The 14,855-nt window shown below is 35.9% G+C and overlaps 2 protein-coding genes across 15 annotated transcripts in view; both read left to right on the forward strand.

The window, feature by feature from the left end:
- The first annotated feature begins 1,168 nt into the window (after window positions 1–1,168).
- On the forward strand, window positions 1,169–2,738 carry LOC127941318 (outer dense fiber protein 2-like). The gene is made up of 4 exons (XM_052536262.1): window positions 1,169–1,630; window positions 1,941–2,026; window positions 2,222–2,326; window positions 2,483–2,738. The coding sequence occupies exons 1-4, from the start codon at window positions 1,585–1,587 to the stop codon at window positions 2,708–2,710; spliced, it is 465 nt and encodes a 154-aa protein (XP_052392222.1). The 5' UTR covers window positions 1,169–1,584; the 3' UTR covers window positions 2,711–2,738.
- Window positions 2,739–3,869: 1,131 nt separating this feature from the next.
- Window positions 3,870–14,855, forward strand: part of LOC127941310 (spectrin alpha chain, non-erythrocytic 1) — a 31,955-nt gene continuing 20,969 nt past the window's right edge. For 9 of the 14 annotated variants that reach the window (XM_052536235.1, XM_052536238.1, XM_052536240.1 and 6 more), the window contains exons 1-5: window positions 6,861–6,905; window positions 13,064–13,303; window positions 13,713–13,838; window positions 14,243–14,383; window positions 14,495–14,775. In XM_052536235.1, coding sequence (XP_052392195.1) covers window positions 6,876–6,905; window positions 13,064–13,303; window positions 13,713–13,838; window positions 14,243–14,383; window positions 14,495–14,775 — 818 coding nt within the window. In that variant the 5' untranslated portion in view covers window positions 6,861–6,875. Of the gene's footprint in view, window positions 4,026–6,860; window positions 6,906–13,063; window positions 13,304–13,712; window positions 13,839–14,242; window positions 14,384–14,494; window positions 14,776–14,855 lie in introns of those variants that run through there. The other 5 variants (XM_052536245.1, XM_052536241.1, XM_052536246.1 and 2 more) reach the window with 1 other exon arrangement.

The following is a 14,855-nucleotide window of genomic DNA, read 5'->3' on the forward strand; positions in this document are numbered from 1 at the left end:
AATGACGAGTAGATGAATAATTAATGAGCCTGAAACCCACGGCTCCTGTGCTGTGAGTGTAACCACTCTCACCCGGTGTTACATGAGGTAGATTGGCAGATTAAAAGCAGCACAGCAAATATTGGCAGATGAAATATGTAAATCGTGCAGATACTGATACCATAAAAAATTAATACGAGATGTGGTTATGCAAAAAAAAGTGCAATATCCTTATATTTATTTGTTACCCTTCCATCCTAGTACATCCCTGCATCTTATCCTATTCCATTATCATTTATAGCACAATTGTTTATACACTTATTTTTTGCCTACAATATTTTTTTTTTTTTTTTTTTTTTTTTTTTTTTTTTGACTGTGTGTTGGTGTCTCTGTGAACTGGAAGCTCATCTAACTCAAAACAAATTCCTTGTACGCGCAAGCATACTTGGCAAAGCTCTTTCTGATTTCTGATTCTGATTCTGAGAAGTGTTAAAAATTACTTTTATAATTTATTATCATGTATATATATAAATAGTTTATTGTGATAATTACTGTGGTTTTGTTTTGTATTTGTAAATCAGGTAAGAAAAAAAAATAGAGAGAGAGAGAGAGAGAGAGAGAGAGAGAGTCCAGTGGCAACATTGTTATTCTTAGACTCAACAAAAACACTTTTTTGCATGTGTCAGGTTTTATGAAACTTTGAAACACAAGTGTCGCTATCCCCATCTTGTGGTGTTTTAGGGGAGGATTTAGACTTTGCTCAAATTACGCCTTTGAATAACTTTTATTTTGAAACAACCTACACAAGAATCCAGTCAAGTCTCTTCAGCCGTCTGCAGCAAACATAGATTTATGTATACTGTGAAAAAATATAGTCAAAAAATTTTAAAGTACAAAAACAACAATAATAATAACAAGAAAAATAACAAAATAAATAAATATTTTATGAATATTTCGATACGTTTTAATGATATATACTTATACATTTTATTTTACAATTAATTGGTTTAAACATAAACATAATACATTTCTTTAATGTGACTATAAAAATTTTACATATATTTATTTACAATGTTTGATTTTATTATTTATTCGCATATAGGAATTTTGTTGAAACGCTTTTATTTTGAAAGCTAACTCAGTTGTTAGGCTTCTTCACGTTTGTGCAACAGACTCTGTAATAAAATAATAGAGAGCATCGCAACTTGTTTGAAGTTTCTCGTCTAACCACTGATATAGTACCTGCGATTCCCTCCAATCACGAACTCGCACCGAATCCTTTTGAATCTGTTTCATTCATTTTTCGCCGTCTTTGTTTTAATGTACCGTTAAAGATAGTTTTTGCTTCCTTTGCAGGTTAATTGCCTGTTAACTTCTAGCTCAGTGTCATATTTTGCCTCCATTCACTTCTGAATCCATTGATGATGTAATGGTGGACATATTGAATAAACTTGCATATATTCAATTGGTTGTCACCTTTATATAAGCCAGATGTCATTCATGATTATAAGAGGGTATGTTGTGGTGGTCTCGGTTCACCTCTTTGAGTACTGTCTTCTGAAACTTGACCTGAGGATGTGTGACCAGTAAAATGATACTTCAGACATGTGTTCCCTGATCCACAAACAAAGACTGGTACCTTACTCGAGTGGTTAGTGTGAAGTTCTGACTGTATGAATTTTAATGTTATCATAAAATACAAAAATAAATGAGGTGGTATACATTAATTTAAAAATGTGTTTATGTACCTTTTTTTAATTTATTTTGTTATTTTACATTTGTTTGATCATCAGACATGTCATTTTTAAGAGTATAAATATAGAATTCAACCTACTTATTTATATCACTGATGTAGATTGTGTATATTAATTGTGCAGTGAGTTGAACAATTTACAATCTGGACAGTTTGGGAAAATGAATTTACATAGGCACATTTATTGATATTTATCTTTCTTATGCAGAGAAAATCAACAACAAACTCTTCTTCCCCACCTCTACATGTCATGTGAAGAAGAGCACAAAATGCAGCCCTACCAAAACAGTCCAGGTATAACACCAGCTTGCAGTCAGTGCATAGACACCCATGCTCAAAATATCCTTGCATATATATTTACAATGATTATTACAAAATAATAAAGAAATGTCTACAGAGGTGTGCAGTTTCAGTTCTCTTAATGCTGTTTAAAATATTCCAAAGGTCCATTAGATCCATATCACACAATGGATGTCTTTTATGATCCAGGTTAAAACAAAAAGTAGCTTGCATCCTACTGTTAATGTGAAGACAAGGGTCCCACGTATCCCACATGGCAAAGTCTCAACACGAGAGATCCCATTTAAGTGGGAGGTCAGTCAAATATTACAATATTACAAATTAGCAATATTACAATATTCCCATTTGTGTTTGTACATATTTCATGTAAAAATAATACACACTATGCAGTCCTTTGTAGAAGTAATCAGTATTGTGTATTTCAGATCATGATGTTCATGTATATTTTAGGGTCCATCTCATCGTCTGGAGATAACACCTCCACAGGAACCAGAACGCTCCCAGTCTCCTCTCCGAATAGAAGATCTCGTCCCTGATGAAGAAGAGACACTGCATGGACTCATCAATCAGTACGAGAGGAAGATCGACAGCCTGGTGACAGAGGTCAACTCTCTGAAAAATGAGATGAGAATTTTTTTTGTCATTTTTATTGTCATTCTTTTCTTTCAACGAAAATAGAGAATTATATACCTAGAAAAATTGATTCAGCAATTAGAAACACATACACTATAGTGTAATATGGGGTCTGTACATTTTTTTTAATGGTTTTGTCTCTAATAAAAGTCAAGGCTACATTTATTTGATCAAAACTTCAGTAAAAAAAAATAGTTTGAACTATGGTTAAAACTAAGAAAATGTTTTCTATTTTAATGTAGTATAAGATGTAATATATTCCTGTGATGTCAAAGCTGAATAAATTAAATGTGTTATTTCATAAATAAATCTTGCTGACCCCAAATTATAACAGTATAATTATTTTGCTCTCTCTCACACACACATTTATGTATATATATGTGTGTGTGTGTATATATATATATATATATATATATATATATATATATATATATATATATATATATATATATATATATATATATATATATATATATATATATATATATATATATATATATATATAAAATACATTAATAATTAAAACCTCTTGGCTAATATATAATAACAATGCTTCATTAGGGGAGCGTTCTATTTATTGCTTTTCATTATTATTTCCGTTTACAACCAAAAGCACTCTGCTCTCTCTTTATGATATTTATGTTTCTCTACTTGAAGATTATTATATTTACAAAAAAAAAAAATGCTTTAATACTCTCTTCCATGTAGTTCTATCTGAACATTGTGCTTTAGTCAGGAAAGAAAATGTCAGTCAGATTATATCTGCCCTCACTTCTGCATGCACATATAACGGGTTTGACTCAGAAACTGCTTCAGTTGGTCTTTTTTTTATTATTGTCTTGTTTTATTTATAGGCCTTCTTGCAAATTTCATCTGGATCTGGATGTGCCAGGACACTGTGATACAGCAGAAATCCTGCCAGGCAGATTTATTATGGCAGTGTTTTCCAGACCAGGAGTACTGCCAGGAATTTAAAAGAAACATAATTACTTATATTCATCACAGTCAAAAAATTCACCAAATTAAACTGATAAAAAAAATGCTAAATTTACTTTCAGCAGCAAATTGCAAAATCATATATTTATGTTATATACAGAAATCTGAATAAATAAATAAATATATAACATATATTCATTGTGTTTTGTCTAAAACACAGAATTTTAAAAACACTCAAAGACAAAAGCACTATGGGGATCACTAGACCTCTTCGTCATTTTCCGTCGGCGCTCGGCTAGTTGCTGCAGTGCATCTCGCGCAGCTCGTTCCATTCGGTCGCTCGCGCGCTACGCTGCTATTTCATTCGTTGAGGTCGCCACCCGTTGCCACCCAGACCCAGAAAAACAGCAAATACTTCGACAAGGTAAGCTATTATGCACTATTTAAGTTTTACAGATGTGCACTTTTTCGTAGAGAACACATTTCCCGGGCGTTTTAGTCCAAAACTAAAGGTATGCTTGTGTTTTTGTCGCGTTAGCTCTGCTTAGGGCCGTCCTGGGCGTTTCAACGGCCGTTTGAATCGGTTTAATGATATACAGAACAGAACGTCTCTCTCATTGTACTATAAATGTACTATTATTACATTGTTGTGTCATTATTATGAATTATATACGTTTTTCAGACAAGGTTTTCATTGCCCTGTCCAATGGAGTCGTTAGCTGCGGAGCTAACCTAACGCATATTCCCGGCTAGCGTTAGATTATAAATTAAACATGCGCGGATACAGGATAGTAAGATTCATTTAAGTCTATGTGACTGCATAGGGACATTTGATTAAATGATTAAATAAAAGCCTAGCTGAATTATATTGATTTAGGTTTACATGGAATGCATCTCTACTTGCAGATAAACCAGCAACCTAATAGAATTCCAAATGTTCTTCCAAACAAAGACATTCGTTTCAACCATGTAACGTTACCTTGTTCTGTCGATACACAATTTGTGTATTTTCATTGGCTTAATGTGAATTTATTGATCTATATAATCAGACTGTAGAGGATCCGCCCAGCGCTTGTTTCTCTCTCGGCCTTATCATAACAATTTGCCCTCAAATGAGCCCTGGTTGCTTGGCTTTATTGTTTAATTATGGTCTTTTTAAATGTAAAGTGCTTATTATAAACATGCATAAACATAGATTTGAGTTTTGGTTAGATAATGGTTTATCCCTTAAAATGTATGAATGCTGGAAAACCTCTGGTAATAACAGTGTTTAGACTGTTATTAAAATAAGCTGTATAAACTCTTTGAAGGCAGGTCATAATTATTTTATCAATAATTCATTTGGACTGGCTAAACCATGTGGATGGATATAACAGGGAAAATAAATGGATAGTATGTGTTATGTTGTCACAAATTATATTCTGTACTCTGTTGTTTTCTGGTTCATGCAAAGTGTTTGAAACTATTGTTTGACCATGATTTGCACCAATGCATTTTGAACCCATAGACATTGGCATGTCAGCCAACTGCTGACATGCCAATGACCCTGCTGAGCTCCTGAAATTTTTTTGGAGACATTAGCATGCATTGCTTATAATCTGCAATACTGGTCCCCTTATTCATTATAATATGTAGAGGCAGACAGATAATTGGTTAGATCCAAAACGTTTTTTTATTGATATTAAAATTAGATTTGCTGATAATATATGAAGGACCAAACCTGCAAAAAATAAATAAATAAATGTCATAATAGGAAAATAAAGGAATAAATGAATTGCTAAATCAAATACAATAAGTTAGTAAATTTAGTCCATGAATAATTATTACTAATTGGCACCAAAGATGATTATAAATGTGCAACCATTTAGATTGCAAAATAATTTTGTATAACTTGAATAGCATAACACCAGTAGTCATTTTTTTAAATGGTGTAATTGTTACTTAAAATCAGACGCAGAAACTAATCTGTATCAGACATAAAAGCTATATCGGCCAATCTCTAATAATATGACTTTTCCAGTAACGTTTTTAGTTGCCCTTAATCAGCACAAGAGGCCTATTTTCAGATCTGGTGCCTCTGTGCAATTGCACATTATGAAATAACCTTGCATAACCTGTCGTATCAGAATTTGAAATTCAACACTTTTGTTGGTCTCTGTATAACAGCATAGACAGTCTAGTGTGTTTCAGAAAAAATACATTAATGTTCATTGCTCTCTTCATCCTGTTTCCTCATAAGCTGACGGCATGCATGCTGAAATTGTTGAGAATCTTTCAAAGGGTGTGGTCTACTGTCTCATAACTCATAACTCATAACATGCAGGGTCTTTGTAAGGGTTGGTGGGGGTTTCCTTTGAGACATGTTGCCTTTGTGCAGCTGTGTAACTATTTCAGTTGACCCCTCCCAAGTGTCAGGGTCCTGTAATTTTGTTTAGTTTCACAAAAAAAAAAAAAGGGTTGTTTAAGTAGTTGTTTAAACCTATATTAGAATTCTTCTTGGTTCAAGCTGTTGCACCAATCCTGATTCTAAATTCTATTTATTTTTGACGAGTAGATGATTTGTGGAGGTCATTAGGGTGTCACTGGAAAAAACAACTGATTATTGAATTAATAGCAGCTCTGTTTCCATAATGACACAGATATTATACTGATGCCTGTCACTGTTGCATTAGGATGATGCCTTGTGAGGCTCAAAGAAAAAAGACCAAATGCTGTGTGTTGTGCCATTGTTTGCTCTGGTTTCACATTGCATCCTGGTGAAACATAAACCTGAAGTGGTTTACTTTATTTAACAGGCTCTAAGGTACACCCTTTTTCTGCATTTGCATCTGCCAAGCATGTATGTGTGTGTGTGTGTGTGTGTGTGTGTAAAATATTATATCAGTCTGGCAATTAAACTAAAAAATGTACCTGCCAGTGGCGATTATATCAAAAAGGTGTTGAGGGATTGATGGTCTCTTTCCTGTGGTCTGTGTTGTGTTATTACAATGTATAAGCTGATATGATACTGCATGACATACAAAAATGCCTTAAATTAGCCAGGCCTTGGTCGTATTAAATGCTAGGGCTGCATGATTGACAACAGTTGAACTGATAATCTTGTAAAAATATTGTATTGAGAGGAGCAGAACTCATGATTAAAATACTATTAATCTTGCAGCCCTAGTTTATGCGCATTTGTCCCAATTCTATTTTTATTAACTGGTCTCAATGTTTTAACCAATAATGTTGTTTTACATTACGCCTTGTAGCCACCGAAGAGACACCTGTTACCATGTCCAAGTTTCTTAAACCCAAACTGAAGGTAAAATATGTGAGTTATGTGTGTCTCTGCCCTGGTTTGCTGTGTAGTAGCAATGAGAAAATAAACTGAAAGTGTTCGCATTGTCTATGTAGGAAGAAACCTCTGTGTGAAGTGTTTTTCTCCTTTTTCTCTTGAAAAGAGAGATGCATGGGCTGGGCTTTACCATGGCTGTTGCCCCATACAGGCCCGTCACTGCAGTGCTGATGCTTTTGTCTGCACTGCAGCGACAGGGAGAGGAGATGGTTAGACAAATGCAGTCAGAGAGAGGTTTTGTTTTCTGCGTACTCATGCATTCATCATGATCTCAAGAAACATCATTGCATATACCTGAGCTGAACGTAAGTGATAGGATATGTGACATGAGGACAACAGGATATTATGAATTTTTGTCTGTGTATGCTTTTTTTAATATATGATGCATGGAAATTGCTAGATGCTAGTTTATTTCAGGTTTTGTGTGTTTGTTGCATGGTTTGTGTGGGTGTATTCTGCATGATGTAGCCTAGTTGCCATGGATTAATTCTTCTCATAAAGTCAGACTACATGTGATGTTTTGATCCCTGGCAGCTGTGATGTGAGAACCTTTTTTCCCTGCAGCTCACTGTAATCATTAATATTGTATGGGTTCATTTAACTCTTAATCAGTAGAGTAGTCATTACCAAGATATGATATGCTTTAAAGTCTTAGTCAACTCAAACATGAAAATGTACTTACCTTCCAGTCATTCAAGATGTAGATGAGTTTGTTTCTTCATCAGAACATATTTGAAGAATTTCAGCATTACATCCCTTGCTCACCATGTGAATGGTTGCCTTCATAATGAGAGTCCAAACAACTGATAAAATTATCACAATAGCCTTGTTAAGCTAAAAGCTGCATGTTTGTATAAAAATTCATTGTTAAGATTTTTTTTTTTACTTCAAACCACTGCATCCAGGTAAAATGCGAGTCCTCCGTCTATAAATATGTACAGAGCAAGCACTGTTTATGAGTGAAAACAGTCCAAAACTGTTTTAAACAAATATATTAGTGGATTTTGATGTGAGAGGACAACAGCTTTTTCACTGGAGGAAGCATTATTGTGGATTATGGACTTGTCATTTCCACAGAAGCTTTGGTTACAGTTCAAATATAAGAAATTAATTTCTTACAAACAGACAGCTGTTCACTTCACAAGATGTTAATTGATGGACTGCAGTCGTGTTTATTATTTGTGGATTTTTATGATGTTTTTTTATCAGCTGTTTGAACTCTCATTTTGATGGCACCCATTCACTGCAGAGGACCTGTTGGTCAGAAAGTGATTTAATGCTAAATCTGTTCCAATAAAGACAAACTTGTCTACATTTTGGATTGCCTGATGGTGAGTACATTTTCATCAAATTTTCATTTTTGCCAATTCTTTAAATGTAAGGGCTTTAATAATATAGGCGCATTCATCTGTATCTCTATCAGATTTTGGTCTCATCCAAAATCTACTATTAGCCAAGGTAAATCTTTGGAGACAGCCCACCCATTTCCTCTAAATTCCTTAGGCTTGCATCCTCCAATTCAGACGTCAGCGCCTCTCGGATACAGATGTGTTACCATGGAAACTTCCAGGCTTTCGATGTGACCTCACCGAGTTCTTAGTATTTTCAGCTTGAGAGTGGGAGTGCATTTAATAAGTACTTCACTCGTGCTGAACACTCATGTTTAGAGTATGGAATCCATGTTATGAAAAATGAATGCTTTGGAAAAAGTCTTATTGCACCACTTCATTCTTCATGTCACCTCGTGATCTCATAAGAATGTAGTCATCTTCGCAATGTAACTTCATGATTGACTCACTTTGCATGTACTAGTTTTGCCTGGTTAAAGGCTCCGTGTCACTCAGTTGTCACCGTCTTCCGAGTACTGCTTTGAAAATATGTGTCACCTTCAGCTTTGTGGTTATTAATATCCCAGCTTTTCTGCAAAGAGAAACTTAAGAATGTCTATCAGGACGACCTTATTATCAGGACGGACTGGGAATAGGAGCCTTGACGCTATTAGAGAATCCTGATTGTCTAGTTGGAGTGGGACTATCCTAAAACCTAAAATGGATTCTTGTAGGCTGCAAACAATTGGTTAGGGATTTAATGAAATAAAATTCTGCTCAAGTAATATTTTCTAGTTATTATTTTTGTAAAAAGAAATGTCTTGACAAAAAGAACGGTCACTTTTGATCAAGTAAATGCATCCATGCAAAATAAAAATGTTGATATATTTTTAAACAATTAACTAACCCCAGACTTTTAATTGTTCATTATTTAATAATTTTATTGGTTTATTATTATTATTTTTATTATTCAATTGACTTCTCCTTCTTCCATTTGTGGTTTTTGGCCACAGTGGTTATAGTTTTACTATAACAAAGATAGTTGGTTTTACAGAGTGTTTTTTTTTTTGTTTGTTTGTTTTACACACAAACCACAAGAACATAAAATGGTTTTCAGCAAAACTCTTGTAATGGTTGCCTGTTCATAAATCATAAATGGCGACTGTATTGCAGCAGGGCGAGAGGTTGGTCTGCAACTTCAGTTGCGTCATCGTGTGTTGGGAATGTGAGAGGCAGTTACTGAAGAGCTTTGCTCAGTGAATGAGCAAGTGGGAAAGAGCTGGACTGCTGTGTTCATTTGGATTCAGAAGCAACAGACTAAGACAAATGTTAGAGAGAAACGGGGAGAGAGAAGAACGTGTGAGATTGTGTTATCACTAGTGTGCAGTCGCATTTAGAGGTGCTATCTGTTCCTACAGCTGGACTGCAGTGTGTCTCTTATGAACACGTAGCTTTATATTCTGGTGAGTTTTATTACATTTTTGGGGGTCATTTTAATATGCAACTCTCTTATTTCATGCTTAAGCATTTTGAAAATGCATCACAACCTATATGCTGAGAATTCATGTTTATTAAAGACTCATCTTGGGTTGTCATATGCTGACTTTTATCTGTGCATGGGTGTGGCCTATTGCGTTTTTTCCAACACACATTTACCGGCTTAATTTAACAGTGGAGATCCGTGGTCATGACATCTATCTTCACAGAGCTGTCAGAGTAAAACAATGGTGATCTGGTCGTAATCTCTTGTCTAATCTAAGTGGACATTGAGACAGGATATTTTTGGAAGAGGCAGGATTGGGGGAAGGGCGGCATGCGTCCAGCTGATCTGGACAAAAACAGGACATATTCACAGTAGAGAACAAGCTGTGCATTAGATCATCAATTATCAATCATACCATTTCTCATCTGGATGTGTTTTATGCATTTTAAGAAGTTATGATTAAGCAAAGACCTCACTAATGGATCAGCCATTAGCTAATCAATCCCTTATCTGCTTTTTCTTTTCCATCTTTCGGTTATTATATCAAGCAGATGTTTTGTAAATAGGGCTGATCTCCTGCAGTTAATTATCAAACTTCTTCTCGATACTTCATAAGATATTGCCATTTCTGTCTCTTTTATATTTAGCATTATGATCGCCATCTTCTCTTTCCTCCCGTTCCACCATTTTCCCCTTTATTTAGCTTATTTCTTCTATCTACATGGGGGGTTATAGAGGAAAGATGGCAGTTCTGGCCAGCATAACAAAAGGCTGTATTGATCCAGGCTGACAGTGCATTATATGCAGACTACTCCTTATTCTGGCCACTCTTCATGTTGTTAAAAGTGCTGTTTTGTTAGTCTTCTGGACCTTGGGATTATCCTGAACCCTTTCCAAATGCATCCTATATGGATTCACTTCAGCAAATGGCGTACAAGGCCCATGAATGATCTTAGCATGTAATTGTCAGACAAAATCCACATGCAGTCACACAGAAATGCGATTTTTAAATAAACACAGAGAAATACACATGAATTGAATTGTATAACGAAAGCTTTTTAATGATGGCAAGTGAAGGCATTTTTGAACGTGTCTGGCCAATCAGTGTATACTAGGGTTGTAACGATATACATGTCGATATACCATGATATAATGTGCAATTATCATACCGTGTACATTTGCTTATCTATGGTATTGGGAGAAAATAACAGCCACACATACAATGGAGACAACATCAGAGACAGAGGCCATTATATCTAATCTCTATCTCTAACCTGTAAAATAATGACAAAAGCACTGCGATATAAATAAATGGGCTAATCTGTTTGTTTTGCATGTCTCTCTGTGAATGAGCGACGTTGTGACTTGTACTACACAATCAAGTATGCACTGGCGTGGCTTATAGTGCCTTGTTTAACAGTGCCTGCTGTCTCACTATCTGAGGACGTGTACACAAACAATGAGAGCCTCACTGAGAGAACAATTTATAATGATTTCATCATTTTATTTGAGAAAATCATGGTCAATAACAAATACATTCTGACTTTCCGAGCTCTTCAGTACAACCCTTCAAAATAAAAGTCCACGTTTAACTCAGAGAAATTGACAGAAATTATGACTGTACTATGTAGCCTACTTCAAAAATAATAATAATACTAATATTAATTACATATTTTTAAGGAACATCTTATTTGTTTCACTTATTTTATTTTAGTAAATCTCTGTTGTGCAACCCTTTGCAAAAACATAAGTTTAAAATGATTAACCAAATAAAATCTTTATGCATTTTCATTACCATCATTTTTGATAGTATATTTGTATTAAAAAGTACAGAATCCAGAAAATTAAGTGAAACCAGAATTTGTGAATTTGTATAAGTAATTAATGATAAATAGAAGTTATTAAACTAAGAAGTAGTCAGTAATTACATTTTGTTGTTTTTGATTAATGAAATTTGAATAAACACATGCTTTCAAACATTTGTTCAACCAAAAAAAAAAAAAAAAAACATTGTGATTGTTTAATACTGTATACCATGAAATCATATAACCGTGATATTTTCTGAGATGATTATCATACCATGAAAATCTCATACCGTTACAACCCTAGTGTATACTTATGTCACGGTTAGTACCAGTTGAGCTGGTTAGACCCTGCTCCAGAGTAGGATCTAATTTGATTCTCAAAAGGCAGTCCGGTACTATAATTGTACCCAGTTTCGGCGGTGCGAAAACACCAAAAGTGAGTAGTTACACAATTAGTTCTGGTAATATGAAAAGGTTCTCGCCCTGAAAGGCCCTATTCATTGTAACTAGGGTTGGGCAAAAAATCGAAATGTGATTTTCATGCGCATCTCGTTCATTCAGCCACTCCTGTGATTAATCGCCAATGAATCTCCAACGATTTTGAAAGCAGTTTTCAGCAGCTTGTCAGTGAACTAAGGCTCCTAGAGCGGCATTTACATTTACTGGGAAACGGGGTGATTATTACGTGATCAAAGCACAGAGGGGAAATTGTTGCCACTCCACTTCGCTAGCAGACTCTAATCTGAATGCATGTCCAGGAGATACTTATCACTTATCACAAGAGTGGGTTTACTGATGAGATACAGATGAAAATCACATTGATTTTTTTGCCCGGCCCTAGCTGTAACCTGGGTGTGACCCTTCTTTCACTGGTTCAGTCATTCTGGAAACAACCATAACATTGTCCCCTCCACCCTCAAATACAGCTGAAATCACACATCCCCCTCCCTGCTAACAGTATGGGACAGATTTAGTGGATTGGGATGGATGTAGCTTTGGATTGGTGGGGGTTGTGTTCAGTCAGCAGGGGGCTGATGGCAGCACTCTCTTTGTGCCGGTTTGCTCAGAAGAGTTAGGAATTTGCGCAGAGGCCACCATGTGCTCAGCTGTTGGCCATTGCTGGGGAGAGTTGTGTCTTTTAACTCATAAAATGTCTGCCTGGTTTTAGGTTCCTCCCTTAAGTGATTGTTTGTTCCGGATAGATTTGATTGTGTCATTTTATTATTATTTATTTTATCTAATTTGCGTCAGTACAATATTGTTTTAATTTAAACATTGAAAGTTGTAGTATAAATTCTTTAAATCCTTTTTTGCTATTACCTGGAATTTCCCATTGTTTCCTTTGAAAAAAAACCACTATTGCTGTACTCTTGTTCCATTCTGATCAGAAGGCCACGCTAAGGGTCTTCAAAAATGTATTTACATTTTTGCATTTGCTTTCAAAGCCCAAGTTCATGTGGAAGAACTTTTACATTTGGAGATTTATTAATGATCTTTTCCCTCTTTTAGAAAATGGATATCAGTGGAGTTAAAGTTCTGGAGTCAGCCGACGACATCCAGGAACGCCGACAGCAGGTTCTGGATCGCTACCGTCGTTTCAAGGAGCTGTCCGTTGTACGCAGACAGAAACTTGAAGACTCTTACCGGTTCCAGTTCTTCCGTCGAGATGCAGATGAGCTAGAGAAATGGATCCAGGAGAAGCTACAGATTGCCTCTGATGAGAACTACAAGGACCCCAGTAACCTACAAGTGAGAGAGAAAAAAATAAGTTCCCTAAATGCCCTTTCTGAGATCTCTGAGAAAAATGTGTTGTCATCTCTATTCTTGAAGTGATTCTTCCTTTAAGCTGTAAATTCCTTGACAGGGTCTGTCTGCTGTAATCAACAGTGAATTACTTTATAAGGTCATCAGATTATAATATCTTAAATACAGTAAATTAACACCTGCAGTGACTTTGGTCACAAGGTTTGTGTTGTGATTTATGCAGACATTAATAAAGATTTATGCAATTGGTTCAAATCAGGCCTTACAAAGTGGCAAATTTCTCTAAAGAAATGTATTTCACAATATTCAATGTTTAAAAACAAAAATCTGCATATGCTGCATCTTGTCTTTACCACTATATTTGTCTAATACAGCATTTCCCCCCTTGTCTTAGGGAAAGCTCCAGAAACATCAAGCCTTTGAGGCAGAGGTGCAGGCTAATGCTGGAGCCATCATTAAACTGGACGAGACCGGCAATCTCATGATATCTGAGAGCCACTTTGCATCTGAAACCATTCGAGTAAGGCTCTTTATTTTCAATACCACATGCTAGAGTTCCATAATGGAGAAAGGTGAAATGTAACTTTATCTTATATGGATCAGTCTTTCACGCCTTACCGGACCACTCAGCGACCAATAGTAAAAAGTGTCAATTATGGCGCTTTTATTCCAGTAGGTATTGAGTGCGGTGAAATAGGTTTATTTTCATTTGTTCTGCTTCCTTTTACAGTGCATGTCTCTTGAAGGAACTGAGTGCTGTGTTCTTTTTTGGTCTACCTTATTCAGTCTTTCTATTCAAACTGACTTTCTTTTGCCGCAAAAATATATTTCTAGACTAAAACTGAGCTGTCCTTAAACTTTTTTGTTTTGTTTTGAGTTTGTTTTGATCCTATTTGTCTGGCTTTGTCACCTCTTAAAATTCAGACCCGTCTAGAGGAACTTCACCGTCTGTGGGACCTGCTGCTGCAGAAGACTAAAGAGAAGGGAGTGCGTCTCCTGCAGGCCCAGAAATTGGTGCAGTACCTCCGTGAGTGTGAGGATGCCCTGGACTGGATCAGTGACAAGGTGAGACATCAGACTAGACATCATTTATTGCACTGTATAAATGTTTGGTCAGTGCTGAAAAATATTTCACCTAATATATTTGAAGGCACACTGACAATAAATTAATTGCAGGAAGCTATTGCCACCTCAGAGGAGCTTGGCCAGGACCTGGAGCATGTGGAGGTTCTGCAGAAGAAGTTTGAAGAGTTCCAGACAGACCTGGCAGCCCACGAGGAGCGTGTGAATGAGGTGAACCAGGCAGCCGGTAAACTAACCCAGGAGAACCATCCCGAGGCCGAGCTCATCCTGAAGAAGCAGGAGGAAGTGAACTCTGCCTGGCAGAGGCTGAAGGGATTGGCTCAGCAGAGGCAGGGCAAGCTGTTTGGAGCTGCTGAGGTGCAGCGTTTCAACCGGTGAGTTATTCAAGACATTTGCAATCACTAACTTATATACAGATTTGTTGGTTTGACTTTAGTTATTAAAATGTTCTGTT

Source organism: Carassius gibelio, chromosome A21 (assembly GCF_023724105.1).
Source record: "Carassius gibelio isolate Cgi1373 ecotype wild population from Czech Republic chromosome A21, carGib1.2-hapl.c, whole genome shotgun sequence".
Taxonomy (NCBI): Eukaryota; Metazoa; Chordata; class Actinopteri; order Cypriniformes; family Cyprinidae; genus Carassius; species Carassius gibelio.

What these genes read in the sequence shown, in the direction of transcription:
- LOC127941318 (XM_052536262.1), top strand. Translation starts at nt 1,585, where the DNA reads ATGTGTTCCCTGATCCACAAACAAAGACTGGTACCTTACTCGAGTG. An exon ending in GCCCTACCAAAACAGTCCAG is followed by an intron (nt 2,027 to 2,221) that starts GTATAACACCAG and finishes TTTATGATCCAG; the next exon opens with GTTAAAACAAAAAGTAGCTT. An exon ending in AGATCCCATTTAAGTGGGAG is followed by an intron (nt 2,327 to 2,482) that starts GTCAGTCAAATA and finishes TGTATATTTTAG; the next exon opens with GGTCCATCTCATCGTCTGGA.